The 22,641-nt window shown below is 39.8% G+C and overlaps 1 protein-coding gene across 4 annotated transcripts in view; it reads right to left on the reverse strand.

Annotated features, from left to right (window-relative positions):
• Positions 1-22,641, reverse strand: part of TTLL9 (tubulin tyrosine ligase like 9) — a 72,269-nt gene that overhangs the window by 38,920 nt on the left and 10,708 nt on the right. For all 4 annotated transcript variants that reach the window (XM_077111834.1, XM_077111842.1, XM_077111852.1 and 1 more), the window contains exon 3: positions 8,016-8,108. In XM_077111834.1, coding sequence (XP_076967949.1) covers positions 8,016-8,108 — 93 coding nt within the window. The remainder of the gene's footprint in view (positions 1-8,015; positions 8,109-22,641) is intronic.

A 22,641-nucleotide genomic window follows, 5' to 3' on the forward strand; every position in this document is an offset into this window, starting at 1 on the left:
TATTAAACAAACAGAAAATTATAAATGTTGGAGAGGATGTGGAGAAATTGGGATGTTTATTCACTGTAGATGGGAATGCAAAATAGTTCAGCTGCTGTGGAAATTAGTTGGCGATTCCTCAGAAAACTAAACACTGAGTTGCCCTATGACCCGGCAATACCAATACTCTGTATATACCCAGAAGAGTTAAGAGCAGTGACACAGACATTTGCACACCGATGGTCATATTGGCACTATTTACGGTTGCCAAGAGATGGAAACAATCCAGGTGCCCATCAACAGATGAGTGGATAAACAAAATGTGGTATTTACATACAACAGTATATTATGCGGCATTTAGACAAAATGATGTCCTGAAACATATGACAACATGGATGAACCTCGAGGACATAATGCTGAATGAAATAAGTCAGACACAAAAGGACAGATATCGTAAGATTCCATTATTATGAGTCTGATAAAGCCACCAGTGTTTTGGAGCAGCTAGAAGGAAAAATCTGAGTTGAGGGCATGGTAGCCCATGACAAACTCTGGGAACTGTTCTGTAGCTGTTTGCTGAAATGTGCTTTGAAAATTGTTTTTCTTTCTTTTCTTTGTATATATATATATATATATATATATATATACACACACACATTATTCTTCACAACTAAAAAATGGTTAAAAAAGAACTATTGGCAATTATAGTAATATTAGATAAAATAAATTCCTGAATAAAATAAATTCCTGAGAGGCTGGAGGGGACTGCCTGAAAATGTAGAGCTGTGTTCCAGTAGCCATGTTTCCTGAAGATGATTGTATAATGATATAGCTTTCACAGTGTGACTGTGTGATTGTGAAAACCTTGTGTCTGATGGTTCTTTTATCTACCTTGTCAATAGATGAGAGGAACATATGGAATACAAATAAATAATAGGGGGAACAAATGTTAAAATAGATTTAGTTTGAAATGCTAGTGATCAATGAAAGGGATCAGTAAGGGGTATGGCCTGTAAAATTTTTTTTTTCTGTTTGTTATATTTTTCTGTTGTCTTTTTATTTCTTTTTCTGAATTGATGCTAATGTTCTGGGAAATGATCATGATGATGAATATGCAACTATGTGATGATATGGTGAATTGCTGAGTGTATGTGTTGGGAATGTTTGTGTTTCTTGTAATTTTTTTAATTAATAAAAAATTTTTTTAAAAATTCCTGAAATCAAAAATTTGAAAATATTTAGTAACATAGCTCACTACTGTAGCAAAGTTGATATTTATAATAACTTTTTACTTGATATTTTGAGAATGCATACAGTTTTGATAGTTCATCAAATGGTATTTAAGATACTGTTTAATATTTAGAATTCAAGTAACTTTCATATCTGTATTTATAGATTTTTTTTCCTTCCTTGCTTTAATTTTAAATCGGTTTATGAAACATATTGTACAAACAGGATTTATGATGATTACCTACATTTTTTTTAACATGCCTATGGATAAGCTAACTAAGATATCCATTTTAGGTGGTTAAGATTTCCATATGTTAATTGTAAAAATATTTATATCTTTATATTCTCCTGAAGTAAGGAAAATATTTAGTAACATAGGTCATTACTATAGCAACACAGATATTTGTAAGAACTTTCTACTTGATATTTTTAAAACATTCACAGTTTTGCCAGCTGATCAAAATGGTATCTAAGTTCCTTTTTAATACTTAGGATTTAAGAACTTTTGCTATCTGAATATATAGACTTTTTTCCTTGTTGCCTTCATTTTAAATTGGTTTATGAAACTTACTGTGCAAACACAGGCTTTACAATGATTAGAATGAATTCTTTATTTAAACTGCCTATGGTTAAGCTAACTAAGCTATCCATTTTTGGTGGTTCTAAGTGCATTGTTTATTTTCTTTAATAAAAAATAAATAAAGAGAATATGGGAAAACAAATCAGAAAAAAGGCACATGACAACTAAATGCAGTAGAAAATACTGGATTGGCTTCTGGATAGAGAAAAAGAACATTAATGGAAAAAACTGTTAAAGTTCAAATAACATCTGCAGTTTTGTTAATAGTATTGTATCAATGTTAATTTCCTGGCTTTGAAAATTGCACTATGATTAAGTTGCTAAGAGAGGAAGCTGAGTTAAGTATATGGAGAACTGCTTACTATTTTTACATTTTTTCTGTAAGTTTATAAAGATTTCTAAATAAAAAGTTAAAAGATATATCTAAAATGTCAAAGCTGAACCCCTACCTCACACCACATACAAAAAATAATTCAAAATGGATCAAAGAACTATATGTAAGAGTTAAAACTGTTAAACAAGAAAACAGGAGTAAATTTTCATGAGTTTGGACATGACACCAAAAAACAAAAATAGGTAAATTGGGCATCATCAAAATTTAAAACTTTTGTGTTGCAAAGTACATCAAGAAGAAAGTGGAAAGGCAACCCATACAATGTGGAAGAATTCACAACTCATGTATCTGATAAGGGACCAGTATTCAGAATATAAAAGAATTCTTACAACTCAACCATTAAAATATAAACAACCCAGGGTGCATGGGTGATTCAGTGGTAGAATGCTCACCTCATGCAGGAGAACTGGGTTTAATTCCCTGACCATGCACACACACATGTACATATACAAACAACCCAATTTAAAAATGGACAAAAGACCTGAATATACATTTTTTCAAAAAACATACAACAGTGGTAAACAAGCACATGAAAAGATGCTCACCATCTGTTCTAGTGTGCTAGCTGCTGGAATGCAACACACCAGAGACGGATTGGCTTTTAATAAAAGGCGATTTATTTCATTAGTTCTTCAGAGAAAAGGCAGCTAACTTTCAACTGAGGTTCTTTCTTACACGGGAAGGCACAGGGTGAACTCTGCTGGCCTTCTCTCCAGGCCTCTGGGTTCCAACAACTTTCCCTGGGGTGATTCCTTTCTGTATCTCCAAAGGCCTGGGCTGAGCTGCTTTTTGCTGTGCTACGTTGAGCTCTCTCATTTAAGCACCAGCCAATTAAATCAAACATCATTCATTGCAGCAGGCACGCCTCCTAGCTGACTGCAGATGTAATGAGCAACAGATGAGGTTCACACGCCATTGGCTCATGTCCACAGCAACAGAACTAGGTGCCTTCACCTGGCCAAGTTGACAACTAAATCTACCACACCATCATTAGCCATTAGGGAAATGCAAATCAAAACCACAATGATGTAACACTTCACACTCACTAAGATGGCTATAAAAAAAAAGATGGACAAGAACAAGCATTATAGAGGATATAGAGAAGTTGGAACCTTTATATACTGCTGATGGGAATGTAAAACAGTGTAGCACTTTGGGAAACAGTTTGGCAGTTCCTCAAAAGGTTAAACATAGAGTTACCAGACGACCCCAAAATTCCACTTCCAGGTATACACTCAAGAAAACTGAGAGCGTACGTCCACACAAAAATTTGTACATGACTGTTTATAACAGTATTCTCTATAATAGCTAAAAAGTGAAAACAACCTAAATGCCAATCAACTGATCAATGAATTTAAAAAATGTGGTGTGTCCATCCAATGAAATATTAACTAGCCATTAAAAGGAATGAAGTTCTGATACATACTATAACATGGATGAACTTTGGAAACATTAAGCTAAGTGAAAAAAGACAGATAAAAAAGGCCATTTGCAAGAAAGGGGGAAAATTCAACTTCCCCATGTGGAGAATTCCTGATATTCTCACAAGCAATGGGGACAACCAAAGCAATAGGCCGAGCCCTCAATCTTGGGATTTGTTCATATGAAATTTATCCCCACAAAGGATAGGCTAAGCCTACTTAAAAGTAGTCCTAAGAGGCACCCCCAGAGAACCTCTTTTATTGCTCAGATGTGGCCTCCCTCTCTCAGTCAACAGAACAAGCAAACTCACTGCCCTCCCCCTCTCTACGTGGGACATGACTTCCAGGGGTGTGGACCTTCCTGGCAATGTGGGACAGAAATCCTAGAATGAGCTGAGAGTCAGCATTAATGGATTGAGAAAACCTTCTCGACCAAAAGGGGGAAGAGAGAAATGAGACAAAATAAAGCGTCAATGGCTGAGAGATTTCAAACAAAGTCGAGATGTTGTCCTGGAGGTTATTCTTACGCATTATATAGATATCACCTTTTTAGTTAATTATATAGATTACACCTTTGTAATGGAGAGGCTGGAGGGAAGTGCCTGAAAATGTAGAACTGCGTCCCAGTAGCCATGTTTCTTGAAGATGATTGTATAATGATATAGCTTTCACAATGTGAATGTGAGATTGTGAAAACCTTGTGTCTCATGCTTCTTTTATCTACCTTATCAACAGATGAGTAAAACATAGGGATTAAAAATAAATAAATAATGGGGGGGGGGACAAATGTCAAAATAAATTTAGTAGATTGAAAAAAAAGTCCATTTGTATGATTCTTTAATCTCATTTATATGAAATGTCCAAACAGGAATATCCATAAAGGCAGAAAGTACTGATATCAGGGTCTGGGGGAAAAGGTAGTGGAGAATGACTGCTGATGAGTACAGGGTTTCTTTTGGCATGATGAAAATATTCTGGAACTGGATAGTAGTGATGGTTGTACATGTTTGTGAATATATGAAAAGCCAGTAAATTGTTCACTTTAAAAGGGGTAACTTCATGATATATGAATTATACCTCAACGAAAATAGAAAGGGAAAAATTAGTTGGATGTGAAGTTTGTTAAAATGATCACATCTAAAAAGACAGCAGTAGAGTATATATTCCAAATTGAAAAAAAATTTCAAAGAGATAAAGGATGGAGCTGGAAAAGGCTAACACTAGATCTCCTAACTTGGACTTTCTCAGCCATCACCACCCTGGGGTCTGCAGCCTGACCAGGAAGCCTGGGGAAGTTGGTTATGTTGGTTATAATTTAAGAGTCATTTCCTGAGGTTCTGTGTTCATTAGAAAATAGCACTGGATTTTAAGCATCATGAGGGTGGAAACTGGGTCTGATGCATTACTACTCCCCTAACAACCAGCAGAGGGCCTGTTTATTGAGTGAATGAATCAACAAATAATGAGTTATTCACTCAGTCAGTCATCGAACCGAGAGGTACAGAGGTTGACTCCATGTCAGGCTCACTGTTGCGTGCCAGAGAAACAAGGGGAAACATGGCAGTCTGCCTGGGCAGATGGTGCATACAGTCCAGTGGGGAAGATTAGCAAGAAGCAAGACAACAGATAACCATACAGTGAGGAATTGTAAAAAGTGCCCATGTAATCCAGGAGGTGGCCAGACACAGGGCAGCTGAGGGACCTGTTTTGGATGGAGATCACCACATGTGGAAGTGACATTTCAGCTGAGATCTTGAGGGGTAAGAAGGAGCAGCCAGGTCAAGAGCAAGGGGGAGAGGGCTCTAGCAGAGAGAAGGGCAGAAACTGAGGCTGTTCGGTTGGAAAGTGCTCAGCATGTTAAAGCACATGAAGAAAAGCTGGGGTGAAGGAGAGAGGTTAGTGATGAAGCTGAAGAGTTTGGTGGGGCCCAATCTAGCAGGGCCTTGGTTTTGCATTCTATTCTAAGTTCAAAAGTTCACTCACTTATACACCATCTTCATGATTTTTGTCAAAGTGAAGTCATCCTTAAATCTCCTAGGAAAACATTAAACTGCTCAACAATGCCAGCAGGAACCCACGTTCCTTCTCCCTTCACATTTTGCCATCCTTAACATGTTGCCATCATACTTATTGCCTCAGGTTCACAAGATGGTTGCTGGAGATCCAGGCTCTGCATCTGCTTTCTCAGTAGGAAGCAAGGAAAGGAACAGCTCTAGCTACGTGCCAAACTCTGAACTGACAGCCTGACAGTCAGAAACCTCAGGTTAGATTCTAAAGGATGAAGCCTCAGAGACACAGAGCCGAGTCTGGCCAAAAGGCCCTTCCTCATTGAGGATTGCTGAGGCAATATGAGCCCAGCCAGGGAGCAACCTGCTTCATGAACTTCCACATCATTGGTGCCAGGCAAGCCGTTAGAGCATCTTCTACCTGATCACTGAGGAGAGAGGAAAGCTGAGGTTGAGAGGGGGCAGAGAGTGGCCAAAGGGCAGATAGCAGGTCGGAGGTTAGGACAGTGCCCTTTCCCATATACCTCCCCTACCTGATGTTTCCTCACTCTCCTCTAACCTACTCCAAACCTCTCCCCACCTTTCCATTATGGCACTGGTTCCTCTGGATCCAGGCAAGGAAACCCCCCCCCTTTTTTTTCTATTAATTTTTAAATTTTTTTAAAAATATAGCAACAAACAAACACAAACATTCTTAACTTATGATCATTCCATTCTACATATATAATCAGTAATTCACAATATCATCACATAGTTGCATATTCATCATCATGATCATTTCTTAGAACATTTGCACCAATTCAGAAAAAGAAATAAAAAGACAACAGAAAAACATTCATACATACCATACCCCTTACCCCTTCCTTTCATTGAGCACTAGCATTTCAATCTAAACTTATTTTAACATTTGAGGAAACCCCATTTTGATACTAGTGTGGAGCATGGGAGACCCACAAAGGAAAATCGTTGGTAGCCACCCTCATCAATGTCAAAGAGGACTCTGCTGGATTATAGCCAACTCCTAAAGTTTTTTTGTGGGGTGACTGGATTAAAGTCTGTCTCCCCAGGCAATGGAAATCATGGATTTATCCACCTGCCATTTTCTCATTTGTTCCTTTACCTATTGAGAGGCTGCTAGAATGGGGCAGAGATGAGCCTTTGACTCTACAGACAGACTAGGTTCAAACCCTAGGCCAAGCCCTTATAAGCTAAGGAACCAAAAACACATGTTTTACTTCTTTGTGCTCAGTTTTCTCATTGGTAAAATGGAGTTGATAACAGCACTCACCCAAAAGATCTGGGGATGGTTTAACCAAAATCATTTCCATCAAGTACTGAGACAGTGTCTGGCAGCCTTAGCTATTGTTATGCAACACTTTACTGAGCAGGAAAGCAGAGTAGCCGGTTGCCCCTCGCATCTCATATCCACTTTCCCCTTTTACTGCAGTAATAGAATTCCCAACATTTACATGTAAAAATAAAGCCTACCTTTTCCATAATAAAGACCACATTTTCCAGTTTCAGTGTGACTACGTGGCTAAGTTCTGGCCATGAAATGTGAGCGGCCTCCAGGTGTGTCCTTCATGGGAAAGGCATACCCTCCTTGCTTCCTTCCCACACCCTGCTGCTTCTAGTGTGGATGTAAGGCTGGAGCTCCCCTGTGTGCTGAGGATGAGGGTCTCACCCAAGGGACAGCAGAGTGCAAAGATGGAAGTAGATGGGTCCCTCTTCTCAGTGGAGCCCCCATTCCATCTCTGAACTTCTTATATCTGGACTTAAATTTAAATGTAAGAGAGAAATCAATTTCCAGCCTGTTGAAGCTTCTTCTGCTTTGGGTCTCTGTTCTACATCCACACCTTAACCTAACTAATATCAGCTCCTATTACGTGCTAGGCACAGTATGCTTGTTCATCTCAGCATTCCCAGAGCCCAGCGTAGAAGAAATGTTGGCCTAAGGTCAAGTAACATGGTCAAGGTCACAGAACTAGAAGTGGTCAGGGGAGAGCAATCCCGGGCCTGGATGTGACCCCACTGGAAGATTCGAGCCAGTGGGTGGGCGATGGCAGCCTTCCTTGATTCTTCTGAGAGCCAGAGGAACATGGGCTGTGGAACAGCTAAGTTGAACCTGGGCTTGAATCCCACTCTGACACTGATGTGCTGCATGACGTTAGGCAATTGGCTTAACACCTCTGAACATAATCAATCGTACTGGATAGTTGTAAGGTTTAAATAAGATGGCACCAGGAATGTGCCTCGTACATGGTAAGCACTGAATAAATGCTGGCCCCTGTCAATCCACTTTGGGATAAGTCCCTGTGGCCACCCAGAGGAACTGGGAGAAAAACCAAGGGAACAGGGGCCTCTGAATCAACAGGAAGGAGGGACTGTGAGCAGGGGTGTCTTACTCCTTCACTTCCACCCATCCTGGTCTGTGGCGAAGGACGTCCATGAGAGTGGTCATCAGAGTGGTCTTAAACCGGATCGATGCTCTCTGCTCTCTGCAAGGCAAGACAGTGGAACGCTTGGTCAAGACCAACTGTTTTCTGAGGATGGCCCAGGGATAGGGGAGAAAGGGGAAGGAAGAAAGGTCAAGTTGCATACATAGGAATTCTAAAGCTGGGTGTTCTAGTCTGCTAGCTGCAGGAATGCAATATACCAGAAACGAAATGGCTCTGAAAAAGGGAAATGTAATAAGTTGCCAGTTTACAGTTCTAAGGCTGAGAAAATGTCCCAATTAAAACAAGTCTATAGAAATGTCCAATTTAAGGAATCCAGGGGAAGATACCTTGGTTCAAGAAAGCTGATGACATTCAACATTTCTCTCTCAGCTGCAAGGGCACATGGAGAATACGGTGGTGGCTGCTGGCTTTCGCGTGGCTCTACCAAAAAGGGATTCTCTCCAAAATGTTTCCTCTTTTAAAGGATTCCAGTAAGCAACTCCACCTCAATGGGTGGAGACACACCTCCATGGAAATCATCTAATCAAAAGTTACCACCCACAATTGGGTGGGTCACATCTCCATGGAAACAATCAAAATGCTCCCACCCAGCAGTATTGAATGAGGATTAAAGGACATGGCTTTTCTGAGGTCCACCACAGATTCAAACCGGCACACGTGGAATTACCAAATCTCAGAATTTAACATCGTAGCAGGACAACACTTAAATAATCAAACTAAAAGTTATGCAATCTTTAAATCATTGAAAAGTAATAACAGTGGGTCTATAAGTAATATTACCATATTAAAGGTGAACACGACTGAAAGGGGTTGTATAGACCTACGTGTCCCACTGATGAACACTAGAAATATAAATGAGTGCTTGCAAGAACTACTTCAGAGGTATGATTCATGGACAAAGAGTGTTTAAGTCCGGGGAACAGGGAGAAACCTGCTGTTGCATGCTATGGGCTATGTTCAACAGGAAAACATCAGCACCACCACAGCAACAGCAGGGGTGAATAATGGGGGAAAGGACAAGAGTTAAGGTGAGGTTTAAATTTCCTATTTGATGAAGGTGTGTTTATTGGTTACCTTTCTGTTGGGAACAATGAAATTATCTAAAATTGAGAGTGTTGATGGACTCTGGACTTTGGACACTATACATGATGCTTAATGAATGCAGGTGCCTGAAGGATGCACCAGCTGAGAAGTAGATTGGCGAACGATGGTGCATACATCTTACCGAATATTGTGCTACAACAAAAAGGAACGAAGTCGTGAGGCATGCAATGATGTGAATGAACCTACAGGACACTTGGTGAAGCAAAATAAGCCAGAAAGAACAATTATTTTATAGTCCCATTTAGAAAATGTTTATGAGAAAACAGGAGCCTAGATTATAAGCTCTTATACCAGACACATTTAGTCCAGAGTGGTGATTATTATTTCTGGATTTTGAGAGGCTGTTTTATATCTATAACCTATCTTATCTCTATAGCTATTTAGAGATAAGAACAAATCCGATCAGGACGGGATTAAGGAATTTCAGAACACAGGGGTGAGGAAGACATTGTCTATATATATATTTTTTAAACTTTTTATTAATTAAAAAAATTAACAAACAAAACATTTAGATATCATTCCATTCTACATATACAATCAGTAATTCTTAATATCATCACATAGTTGCATATTCATCATTTCTTAGTACATTTGCATCGATTTAGAAAAAGAAAGAAAAAGACAATAGAAAAAGAAATAAAACAATAATAGGGGGAAAAAAAAGATTATACATACTATACCCCTTACCCCTCGCTTTCATTACCACTAGCATTTCAAACTAAATTTATTTTAACATTTGTTCCCCCTATTATTTATTTTTATTCCATATGTTCTACTCTTCTGTTGATATAGTAGCTAAAGGGAGCATCAGACATAAGGTTTTCACATTCACAGAGTCTCATTGTGAAAGCTATATCATTGTTCAATCATCATCAAGAAACATGGCTACTGGAACACAGCTCTACATTTTCAGGCAGTTTCCTCCAGCCTCCGCTACATCCTGAACAACAAGGTGATATCTACTTAATGCGTAAGAATAACCTCCTGGATAACCTCTCGACTCTGTTTGGAATCTCTCAACCATTGACACTTTGTCTCATTTTACTCTTCCCCCTTTTGGTGGAGAAGGTTCTCTCAATCCCTTGATGTTAATTCTCAGCTCATTCTAGGGTTTTTCTCAGTCCCTTGATGCTGAGTCTCAGCTCATGACATTGTCTATATTTTAGAATGGCATCTACTCTTTGAGATCAAAGGAAGAAAGGTTTATTTTGTCCAGAACCAAATTTTCTGTGCACATAATCTAACTCAACCTGTCTGGATAGCTCATTTGAACAACTGAAACACAGGGAGCCCAACATAAGAGTGAGGGCCTTAAATTCTATATAGTTTAATGTAATGCCTGGATACATTCTAGAATATATTAAGCACATAATCAAAAAGTATTGGAAAAGTCACTTGAGGGATGGGAGAAAAATGTAGAACTATTAAACTTTACCATCAGGGAAACCCCTGATACTGTGTCAAACATAAGAGGATGGGCCATGGTGACTCAGCAGACAGAGTTCTCGTCGCCATGCTGGAGACCCGGGTTCGATTCCCGGTTCCTGGCCATGCCAGGAAAAAAAACAAAAACCATTAGGGACACCCAAATCAATAGGCCAAGCCCTTTATCTTTAAAAAAATATATTTTTATTAATAAAACAATATAAAAACATACAAACATTCTTCACATACAAATATTTTATACATGGTATGCGACCAATGGCTCACAACATTATCACATAGTTGTGAATTCATCACCAAGATCTTTTTTTTAACATTTGCATCACTCCAGAAAAAAAGAAAAAAGAAAAAACTCATACATGCCATACCCTTCACTCCTCCCTCTCATTGACCACTAGTATTTCCATCTACCCAATTTAAGCTTTGTTCCCCCTATTATTTGTTTATTTTTTATCCATATTTTTTACTCATCTATTCAAAGCCTAGTTAAAAGGTGCATCAGACACAAGGTTTTCACAATCACACAGTCACATTATAAAAGCTGTATCATTATACAATCATCTTCAAGAAACAAGGCTACTGGAACACAGCTCTACAGTTTCAGGTACTTCCTTTCAGCCACTCCAATACACCTTAAACTAAAAAGGAGATATCTATAAAATGCATAAAAATAACCTCCAGGATAACCTCTTGACTCTGTTTGAAATCTCTCACTTTATTTTGTCTCATCTCTCTTTCCCTGTGGTAGTTAGATTCAGTTGTCAACTTGGCCAGGTGAAGGTGCCTAGTTATATTGCTGTGGACCTGAGCCAATGGCATGTGAATCTCATCTGTTGCTGATTACATCTGCAGTCACCTAGGAGGCGTGCCTGCTGCAATGAATGATGTTTGATTTAATTGGCTGGTGCTTAAATGAGAGAGCTCAACATAGCACAACAAAAAGCAGCTCAGCCCAGGCCTTTGGAGATGAAGAAGGAAAATGCCTCCCGGGGAGCTTCATGAAACAGGAAGCCAGGAGAGAAAGCTAGCAGATGATGCCATGTTCACCATGTGCCCTTCCAGATGAGAGAGGAACCCTGACTGTTCGCCATGTGCCTTTCCAGATAAGAGAGAAACTCTGAACATCATCGGCCTTCTTGAATCAAGGCTATCTTTTTTGGGATGCCTTAGATTGGACATTTCTATAGACTTGTTTAACTGGGACATTTTCTCAGCCTTAGAACTGTAAACTAGCAACCTATTAAATTCCCCTTTTTAAAAGCCATTCCGTTTCTGGTATATTGCATTCCGGCAGCTAGCAAACCAGAATAGATTTGGTACCGGAGAGTGGGGTGCTGCTGCAGTTTGCAAATGGATATGTTGGAATGGTGTTTTGGATGGACAAGGGGAAGATTTTGGAGGAACTGTGAAGAGAATGATGGAGAAGTCCTGGAGTGCTTGAAGAGATTGTTGGTGTAAATGTCCAATCTGGACAAAGGGGGACACAAAAGGGACAAATTGGAGTTTGCAGAGTGAGAACCATGGAAGCTCAGGTCTGAAGCCAAAAAACCTTGGCCAGGAGAGTGGACCCACCCATATACGTGGAGAGGGTGAGTTTGCCATGAGGGCAGAGGATGAGTCTCCCACCTCGTTGCAGTGGAAGAGTTGTGCTGCCTCAGGCCTTGGAGAAGGTACAGCACACTCTTTGGGGACTGGGGAGAGCCTGGCTGCCATTACATGGAGGGGTTGAGCGTGTGTCCCAGAGATGGCAGAGAGCCCAGGTGTGGCCCCAATGCCTGGAGACAGTGGAGCTGAGAAAAAGGTGGTCTCCTCAATGTTCCCCGAGGTTGATTTGGAAAGAGGCAACCCACTGAATAGGCCCTTGGAAAGGGTGGGCCTGCCACTTTCTAAAGCCGAAGGAGGAATGACTTTCAGACTTTGAAATCCAATAGTGTTTGCCCTGCAGATTTTACATCTGTGTTACTTCCAATTTCTCTCTATGGAAGTGAAAACTTGTATCCTGTGAATATTCTCCTTTGCATATTGGCACCAGACAGCTTGTTTTGAGATTCACAGGTCCACAGCCAGAAGAGAAGTTTTTGCACCTTAATATTGCTTAAGGTGATGTGTGTAGTTGACAAAGGGTGGACATGTGGTAGTTAGATTCAGTTGTCAACTTGGCCAGGTGAAGGTGCCTAGATCTGTTGCTGTGGACAAGAGCCAGTGGCATGTGAACCTCATCTGTCGTTGATTAATCTGCAGTCAGCTAGGAGGCGTGCCTGCTGCAATGAATGATGTTTGATTTAATTGGCTGGTGCTTAAATGAGAGAGTTCAATGTAACACAGCACAAGCAGCTCAGCATACCTCATCTCAGCACTCGCAGCTCAGCCCAGGCCTTTGGAGATGCAGAAAGGAATCACCTCAGGGAAAGTTGTTGGAACCCAGAGGCCTGGAGGGAAGGCCAGCAGAGATCACCCTGTGCTTTCCCGACTAAGAAAGAACCTCAGTTGAACGTTAGCTGCCTTTCCTCTGAAGAACTATACATTTTGAACGAAATAAATCCCCTTTTATTAAAAGCCAATCCATCTCTGGTGTGTTGCATTCCAGTAGCCAGCAAACTAGAACGTCCCCCTTTAGGTCAAGAAGATTTCCTCAATCCCTTGATGCTGGGTCCTATCTCATCCTGGGATTTCTGTCCCACGTTGCCAAGGAGGTTTACACCCCTGGGAGTCATGTCCCACATAGAGAAGGAGGTAAGCCCTTGATCCTGAGGCTTATTCTTGTGAAGCTTATGTAGGTAGGAGAGAAGCTTAGCCTAACCTATAGGCTGCCTAAGAGTTACTTCTGGAGGACCTCTTTTGTCGCTCAGATATGGCCTCACTTTCTCTAAGTCCAACTCTGCAAGTGAAACCATTGTCCTCCCTGATATGTGGGACATGACATCCAGAGGTGAAAGTCTCCCTGGCGGCATGGAAGAGGACTCCAGGTATGAGTCCAGCCCTGGCACCGTGAAATCAACAATTTCATCCTGACCAAAAGGGGGGAAAGAAGTGTAACTAATAAAGTATTAGTGGCTGAGAGAGTTGAAATAGAGTTGAGAGGCTATTCTGGAGGTCACCCTAATGTAAGCTTCAGTTAGACCTTGCAACTTATCATAACTTTCCAGAAATCTACAACCTCCAGATGGGTCCCTGGACCAGCTAAGTCCTGAAACCCAGAGGGCCCAGCCTTTCCAGAACATCAGCTAGTTCCATCCCCCAACCCCATATTATTGACAGACCCTTCCAATTTGAAAAAGTTAGAATGGCGTAGCCCAAATACCCCTAAAGAGTGGGATAGAAAGATCAAAGGTGATAGTGGAGTTATAACAGAGAAGATAGGGTTTAACAAACGAATACGATTGCTGAATCATTGATATTTCTTTTAGTCTCCAGTATCCAAGAGCAGCTAGAAGTAAAAATCTCAAATTGTGGAATTATAACCCATACCAAACTCTGAAATGTGTTCTAAAACTAACTGTTGGGCTGTGCTTTGAAATTAATAGCTTTTTTGTATATATATATTTTTTTACAAAAAAGGAGGAAAAAAAGTCGATTGTGATGATAAAAAAATATTTATTCCTTCTAGCCTCCTATATTCTGGAGCAGCTAGAAGGAAAACACTGAGATGATGGTATGGTAGCCCAGGACAAACTCTGGGATCTGTCCTATAACTACTTGTTGAAAAGTGCTTTGAAAACTATTGCTTTTTTTTCCTTTGCTTTGTATATATTATATTATACAATTTTAAAAGTTTTTAAAAAATAGCAATCATTGATTCAGTGCCTACTGTATGCTGGGCACAGGCTGTTGGCTTCATGTGTGCCATGCTGATGCCTACCTTTAATGATAAGTGCCTGTAGATCCCCTTTCCTGACACTCCTTGGGGGTCACTTTTCTCTATTCTTCCCACTAAGAAAAATAAAAAATCCTGGACACTATATACACAGCAAGCATAAGAAGACTTGAAGATGGAAAGATGCAGGTGACTGGCTAGGGACCTTTGGACCCAAAGGACAACTTGCTGCTGAATTCCACAGGTTTTCTTTTTCTTTTGCCTCATTTACCCCCCAACATAGAACCGAAGGAGCCGGCAAGCCAGAAATACCAATTGGCACAGACAAAAACTCCAACGATAGTCTTCTCTAGCAAAAGAACCAGGAAAAGAGCAAGAGAGAAATCCTTTAGAAAATAACCACTCTCCCCCAGCTGAACACCCCAGGAAAAAAACAGAAATGAGAAACTGTGGCCCACCTCCACCTATGCCAGTAGAGGCTGAGCGGGGAGCCTGGACTTCTCACAAGGTTGTGCTGATGCAGCCGGAACATCACTACCGGAGTGGTGTCAGAGAAGGCCAAAGATGGAGCTGGACTTTCATTCCTGCTGGGTAGAAATGAGCCTCCCACCCCTGCTGGGTCAGTGGAGACCATGTGGGGAACCGGACTCCCACCCCCACCCAGCTGTAGTGAGCTGCACTGTGTTCCTTCCAATTTCTCTCGATGGATATGAAAACCTGTATCCTGTGAATATTCTCCTTCGCATATTGGCACCAGACAACTTGTTTTGAGATTCACAGGCCCACAGCCAGAAGAGAAGTTTTTGCACCTTAATATTGTCTAAGGTGATGTGTGTAGTTGCCAAGTTGACAAGGGGTGGACATATGGTGGTAGATTCAGTTGTCAACTTGGCCAGGTGAACGTGCTTAGATCTATTGCTGTGGACATGAGCCAATGGCACGTGGACCTCATCTGTTGGTCATTACATCCGCAGTCGGCTAGGAGGTGTGCCTGCTGCTTGCTGGGGTGACGTCAGAGGAGGCTGAAACAGGGCTGACCTCTGTGTGGTGTTGGTGCAGGCCAGGTGGGCAACAAGGAGCTCCTGCTCCTCTTAGCCAGGGTAGGGTCAGCGGGAGCCCAGTGGGGGGCCAGAGCTCTGCACCCACCCAGCACTAAGGAGGATCCTCTCTTCCTTCGGAGTCAGCAGAGGCAAAATGGGGAACCTGAACTTCAACCCCACGTGGCAGGAATGGCGCAGCTCCACTCACTTTCTCCTGCAGGAGCAGCAGCAGGGAGAGTCGGCTAGAGCAGAAGCTTTAAATAAGATCCAGTGGTTTTGATAAAAAAAAAAAAATCACCCGCATACCAAGAACCAGGAAAATCCCAATGTAAATGCTGACACTGAAATGGCAGAAGTGTTTGGATTATCTGACAAATATTTTAAAGCAGCCATCATAAAAATGTTTCAATGAGTAATCACAAAACGTTTAAAACAAATGAAAAAGTTAAAAATCTCAGCAAAGAAATTGAAAGGCTCATCAAAGAGAGAAGATTTAAAGAAGAACCAAATGGCAATGCTAGAACTAAAAAACAATAACCTCAATTTAAAAACTCAATAATTCGGCTCAACAACAGAGTGGAGAGGGCAGAACAAACAATCAGTGAATTTGAAGACGGAACAGTAGAAATGACTCAATCTGAACAGTAGAGAGAAAATTGGCTAACAATTCCTAATTTCTAGACTTACCAATTGAAATCACTGCCGCCTCCACTATGTGGGACATGATTCTCAGGGGTGTAACTCTCCCTGGCAACATGGGACAGGACTCACGGGATGAGCCAGGACCCAGCACCATGGGACTGAGAAAACCTTCTTGACCAAAAGGGAGAAGGGAGAAATGAGGCAAGATAAAGCTTCAGTGCCTGAGGGATTTCAGAGTCGAGAGATTATCCTGGAGGTTATTCCTATGCATTATATAGCTATCCCTGTTTAGTTTATGGTGTATTGGAGTGGCTGGAGGGAAGTACCTGAAACTGTTGGACTTTGTTCCAGTAGCCCTGATTCTTGAAGACAACCGTATAACGATAGAGCTTTTACACTGTGACTGTGTGATTGTGAAAACCTTGTGTCTGATGCTCCTTTTACCCAGGGTATGGACAGATGATTTAAAACATAAGGATAAAAGATAAACAAATAATAGGTAAGTAGTGAAGGGTAAAAAAAATGGGTAGATAGAAATACTATGGTCAATGAGAGGGAGGGATAAGGGGTATAAGGTTATGAGCTTTTTCTTTTTTCTTTTTATTTCTTTTTCTGAAGTGATGCAAATGTTCTAAAAATAATCATGGTGATGAATACACAACTGTGATGCTATTGTGAGCCAATGATTATTGATTGTACACCAGGTATGGACTGTATGTGTGTGAAGATTTCTCAGTAAAAATATTTTTTTAAAAGACTTACCATAGGGCCGCGGTGGCTCAGCGGGCAAAGTGCTTGCCTGCTATGCCGGAGGACCTCGGTTCGATTCCCGGCCCCAGCCCATGTAACAAAAACGGAGAAACAGAATACAATAAAACAAGAAAATGTTTAAAGATGTTTCCCTTTCTTCCTTCCTTCCTTCCTTCTATCCTTCCTTCCTTCTCTCTGTCTTTCCTTAAAAAAAAAAAAAAAAAAAAAAAAAAAAAAAAAAAAAAGACTTACCATAAAGCTACAGTGATCAAGACAGTGTGTTATTGTGGAAGAACAGGTAGCAGATCCATAAAACAGAACAGAGAGCCCGGAATTAAACCCACACAGATAAATTCAACTGACTTTGACAAAGAAGCAAAAGCAGTTCAATGGAGAAAGGACAGTCTTTTCAACAAATGGTACAGGAAGGACTGGATGTCAACAATGCAAAAGAGTAACTCTAGACACAGACCTTACAACTTTTCACAGAAATTGACTCAAAATGAATCACAGAGCCACATTAAAATACAAAATTATAAAACCTCTAGAAGGTAACATAAGAGAAAATCTAGGTGACCTTGAGTTTAAGGATGACTTCTCGGGTATAACACCAAAAGCATGATGCATGAAAGAAAAATTTGATAAATTGGACTTCATTAAAATTTAAAAACTTCTGCTTTGCAAAAAACAATGTTAAGAGACTGAAAGACAAGCTACAGACTGGTAGAAAATAGTTGCAAAACAAAGTATTTATATCCCTAATATATAAAGATCCCTTAAAACTCAACAGTAAAAAAAAAAAAAAAATCAGCTGAGACTTAACACGGAGGGATTGAGAGAACCTTCTCAACCAAAAGGGGGAAGAGTGAAATGAGACTAAGTGTCAATGGCTGAGAGATTCCAGAGTCGAGAGGTTATCCTGGAGGTTATTCTTACGCATTAAGTAGATATCACTTTGTTGTTCAAGATGTAGTGGAGAGGCTGGAGGGAACTGCCTGAAAATGTAGAGCTGTGTTCCAGTAACCATGTTTCTTGATGATGATTGAACAATGATATAGCTTTCACAATGTGACTCTGTGAATGTGAAAACCTTGTGTCTGATGCTCCTTTTATCTACCATGTCAACAGACGAATAGAACATATGAAATAAAAATAAATAATAGGGGGAAAAATGTTAAAATAAATTTAGTTTGAAATGCTAGTGATAAATGAAAGCGAGGGGTAAGGGCTATGGTATGTATAATCTTTTTTTTTTCTGTTATTGTTTTATTTCTTTTTCTGTTGTCTTTTTCTTTCTTTTTCTAAATCGATGCAAATGTTCTAAGAGATGATGAATATGCAACTATGTGATGATATTAAGAATTACTGATTATATATGTAGAGTGGGATGATATGTTAATATTTTTGTTTGTTGTTAATTTTTTAAATTAATAAATAAAAATAAAAAAGTGACAGGAAAAAAATCAGAACATGGCAAAAGATATGAACAGATATTTCACTGAAGAGGTTACATAGATAGCAAATGAGCACATGGGAAGATGTTCAACATATTAGCCATGTGGGAAATGCAAATTAAAAACACAATGAGGTATCACTATACAACTATTAGAATGGCTAAAATAAAAAAAGAGTGACAATGCCAAGGACTGACAAGGATGCAGAGAAACTGAATCACTCATATACTGCTGGTGGGAATATAAAATGGTACAGCGACTCTGGAAGACAGTTTGGCAGTTTCTTAAAAAAACGTAGCATGCAGACACCACATCACCTGGCAATTATACTCTGGGGCAAAATGAAAACTTATGCTCAGCAAAAATCTGTACACTAATGTGCACAGTAGCTTCATTCATAATATCAAAAAACTGGACACAATCCAGATTTCCTTCATCAGGTGACTGATTATACAAACAGTGATACATCCATACCTGAGAATATTAGTCAACAATAAAATGGAATGAACTATTGATAAATGCAACAACTTTAATGAATCTCTAGGGAATTGTCCTCCATGAAAAAAGCAATTCTAAAAGTTTACATCCTGTATGATTCCATTAGTATAAAATTCCTGAAATGACAAAATTATTGAAACCAAGAACAGATTAGTGGTTGCCAGGCATTGAGGAGGGAGAGAGGAAGAGGAAGGTGAGAAGTGGGTGTGCCCATAAATGGGCCACAGAAGGGACCCTTGGGTGATGGACGTGTTCTGTATCTGTGTCAATATCCTTGTTGCGATGTTGTGTTATACTTTGCAAGATTTGCCATGAGGGAAACTGGGTAAAGGGTATGTGGGATCTCTCTGTATTATTCTTACAATTACATGTGAATCTACAATTAACTCAAAGGCAAAAGCTTACGTAAAAAATTTAACACATCCTTGAGACCAAAGGAAAAGATGTTTATTTGACACAAAATACATATTTTGGGTAGCACATTACCTAATTTAACTTGTATGGTCAGTTTAGTTGAACACCGTAAGTACATGGACTCTTGAATAGGGCTTGAGATTTTACTGGTTTGTTCAGGTTAGTGTGACGCCCCAATATATCCCAGAGTAATTTGGGCAGTGAATAAAGAAATGTTTGCAAAGTACCCTTGGGGGACTGGGGAGAAAAGAGGAAATATTCAACTTCCCTATTTGGAGAGTTCCTCATATTCTCACAAGCAGTGGGGACAAGCAGATCAATAGGTCAAACCCCCAAAACTTATTCCTACAAAGGATAGGCTAAGCCTACTTATAATTATGCCTAAGAGACACCCCCAGAAAACCTCCTTTGTTGCTCAGATGTGGCCTCTCTCTCTAAGCCAACTCGGCAGGTGAATTTACTGCCTTCCCTCCTACCTGGGACATGACTCACAGGGGTGTAAACCTCCCTAGCAATGTGGGACAGAACTCCCAGGATGGGCCAAGACCTGGCATCAAGGGATTGAGAAAACCTTCTTGACCAAAAGGGGGAAGACAGAAATGAAACAGAATAAAGCTTCAGTGACTGAGAGATTTCAAGCAGAGTCGAGAGGTTACCCTAGAGGTTATTCTAATGCATTATATAGAGATCCCCTTTTTAGTTTATGGTGTATTGGAGCAGCTGGAGGGAAGTACCCGAAACTGTTGGGCTATGTTCCAGTAGCCTTGATTCTTGAAGACGATTGTATAACAACATAACTTTTATAATATGATGTATGATTGTGAAAACTCTGCGTCTGATGCTCTTTTATCCAGGTTATGGACAGATAAATTAAAAATATATAGATAAAAATAAATAATAATACAGAGTAAAATAAATTGGGTAGATGGAAATACTAGTGGTCAATGAGACGGAGAGGTAAAGGGTATGTTATTGTGCTGATTTGAAAGGAAGTATGCCCCCTAAGAAAAGCCATATTTTAATGTAAATCCTATTTCATAAAGGTAGAATAATCCCTATTCAATACTGTATATTTGAAACTGTAATGAGATCATCTCCCTGGTTGAGGTGATTTAGTCAAGAATGGTTGTTAAACTGGATTAGGGGATGACATGTCTCCACCCATTTGAATGGGTCTTGATTAGTTTCTGAAGTTCTATAAAAGAGGAAATATTCTGGAGAATGAGAGATTCAGAGAGAGCAGAAGGATGTAGCTATGAGATGCAGAGAGTCCACGAGCCAGCAACCTTTGGAGACAAAGAAGGAAAATGCCTCCCGGGGAGCTTCATGAAACCAGAAGCCAGGAGAGAAAGCTAGCAGATGATGCCGTGTTCGCCATGTGTCCTTCCAGCTGAGAGAGAAGCCCTGACTGTGTTCACCATGTGTCTCCTCACTTGAGAGAGAAACCCTGAACTTCATCGGCCTTCTTGAACCAAGGTATCTTTCCCCGGATGCCTTAAATTGGACATTTCTATAGACTTGTTTTGATTGGGACATTTTCTCGGCCTTAGAACTGTAAACTAGCAACTCATTAAATTCCCCTTTTAAAAGCCATTCTGTTTCTGGTGTATTGCATTCCGGCAGCTAGCAAACTAGAACAGGTATGTATGAGGTTTTTTTTCTTTTTGTTTTTTTTCTTCTGGAGTGATGCAAATGTTCTAAAAATGATTATGGTGATGAACACACAACTAGGTGATAATACTGTGAGCCACTGATTGTACACCAAGTATGGACTGTAGATATGTGATCTGTCAATAAAAATATGTATTTTTTTAACTTAACACATCTTTCAAAGTCAGGACAATGGCTATCGTGGTGGAGGAGTGATTGGAAAAGACATGAGGGACACTTCTGGGATGCTGGTGATGTTGTTTCTTGAAGTGGGTGCTTCTGACAAGAGTGTATTCAGGCTGTGAAAATTCATACACTATGAGACATGCACCTTTCTGTATAGAACACAACTCTGTGACAATAGATACTACAAATACAATTAAAGGACTATTATTAGTCCACTCATATGAATATTTAGAACACACAAATTCATAGAAGCAAAAAGTAGGTTAGAGGTTACCAGGGGCTGGGAAGAGGGGATTTATTGCCTAATGGGTACAGAGTTTCTATCTGTAGATGAAGAAGTTATGGAAATAGTGTTGATGATTGTGCAACATTGTGAATGTAATTAATGCCACTGAACTGTACACGTAAAAAGGATTAAAATGGCAAATTCATATCATATATTTTACAACAATAAAGTTTTTAAAGGCTAAATATTTTTTTTTAAAGCTAAAGGACATGAAATAAAAAACCGGCAAATGTTCAATAACAGGTCATTACTATAGCAATGCTGATTATTGTAATAACATTCCACTTGATATTTTGAGAATGTTCACAGTTTTGATAACTAATCAAATGGTATTTAAGTTAGTGTTTAATATTGAGAATTTAAGAAACTCTGATATCTGTATTTCTGGATGTTTCCTTGTTTGCCTTAATTTTAAATTGGTTTATGAAACTTACTGTATAAACAAAGGCTGTATATCACTCATTTGGAAACTTTGTTTAAGTATGCCTATGGATAAGTGTGCCAGTTTGAATCTGTTGTGTACCCCAGAAAAACCAAGTTCTTTAATCCTCATGCAAGATTGCTGGGAGGGATCTTTTTTATTGTTCCCATGGAGAAGTGTCTCCACCTCCTCACGGTGGGGTTGCTTACTGGAGCCTTTTAAGAGGGAACCATTTCAGAAAATGCTGCAAATCCACCAGAACCAACAGAGCCCACAAATAGCCAGAGCCCAGCAGAGATGAAGGTGGAACACAGTCCCCAGGAAAGCCGTTGAAGAAGCCTAGAAAGAAAGCCAGCAGGTGCCACCATGTGCCTTCCCGGCTGAGAGGAAAACCCCAAACACCACTGGCCTTCTTGAACCAAGGTGTCTTTCCCTGGATGCCTTAATTTGGACATTTTCACAGCCTTAGAACTGTAAACTTGCAATTGAATAAATTCCTCTTCTTAAAAGTTAAAAAGAAAAAGCTAAAGATAATATAGATTGGGAAAAGATATTTGCAACGCTTACAATCCATAAATTACATAAAGAACTCCTACAAGTCCTTCAGAAAAAAATCAGCTCAATAGAAAAATACTTTAAGGATATGAACAGGCAGTTAATAGCAGAGGCAACTTAAATGGCCAATAAACATGTTAAAAAATGCTCGACCTTACTAATGAGTAAAACAGATTAAAATACCAATGAGAGGACTTCTGCTCCCGGTTAAGATATAAAAGGACATGAAAGACCTTCACTCCTATAGTAACAAGAAAAAAATATATAGAATAAAAATCATACTTTTCCATGGGGTTGGCAATGGATCAAAGGAAC

The sequence above is a fragment of the Tamandua tetradactyla genome, chromosome 1 (genome assembly GCF_023851605.1).
Source record: "Tamandua tetradactyla isolate mTamTet1 chromosome 1, mTamTet1.pri, whole genome shotgun sequence".
Classification (NCBI taxonomy): Eukaryota; Metazoa; Chordata; class Mammalia; order Pilosa; family Myrmecophagidae; genus Tamandua; species Tamandua tetradactyla.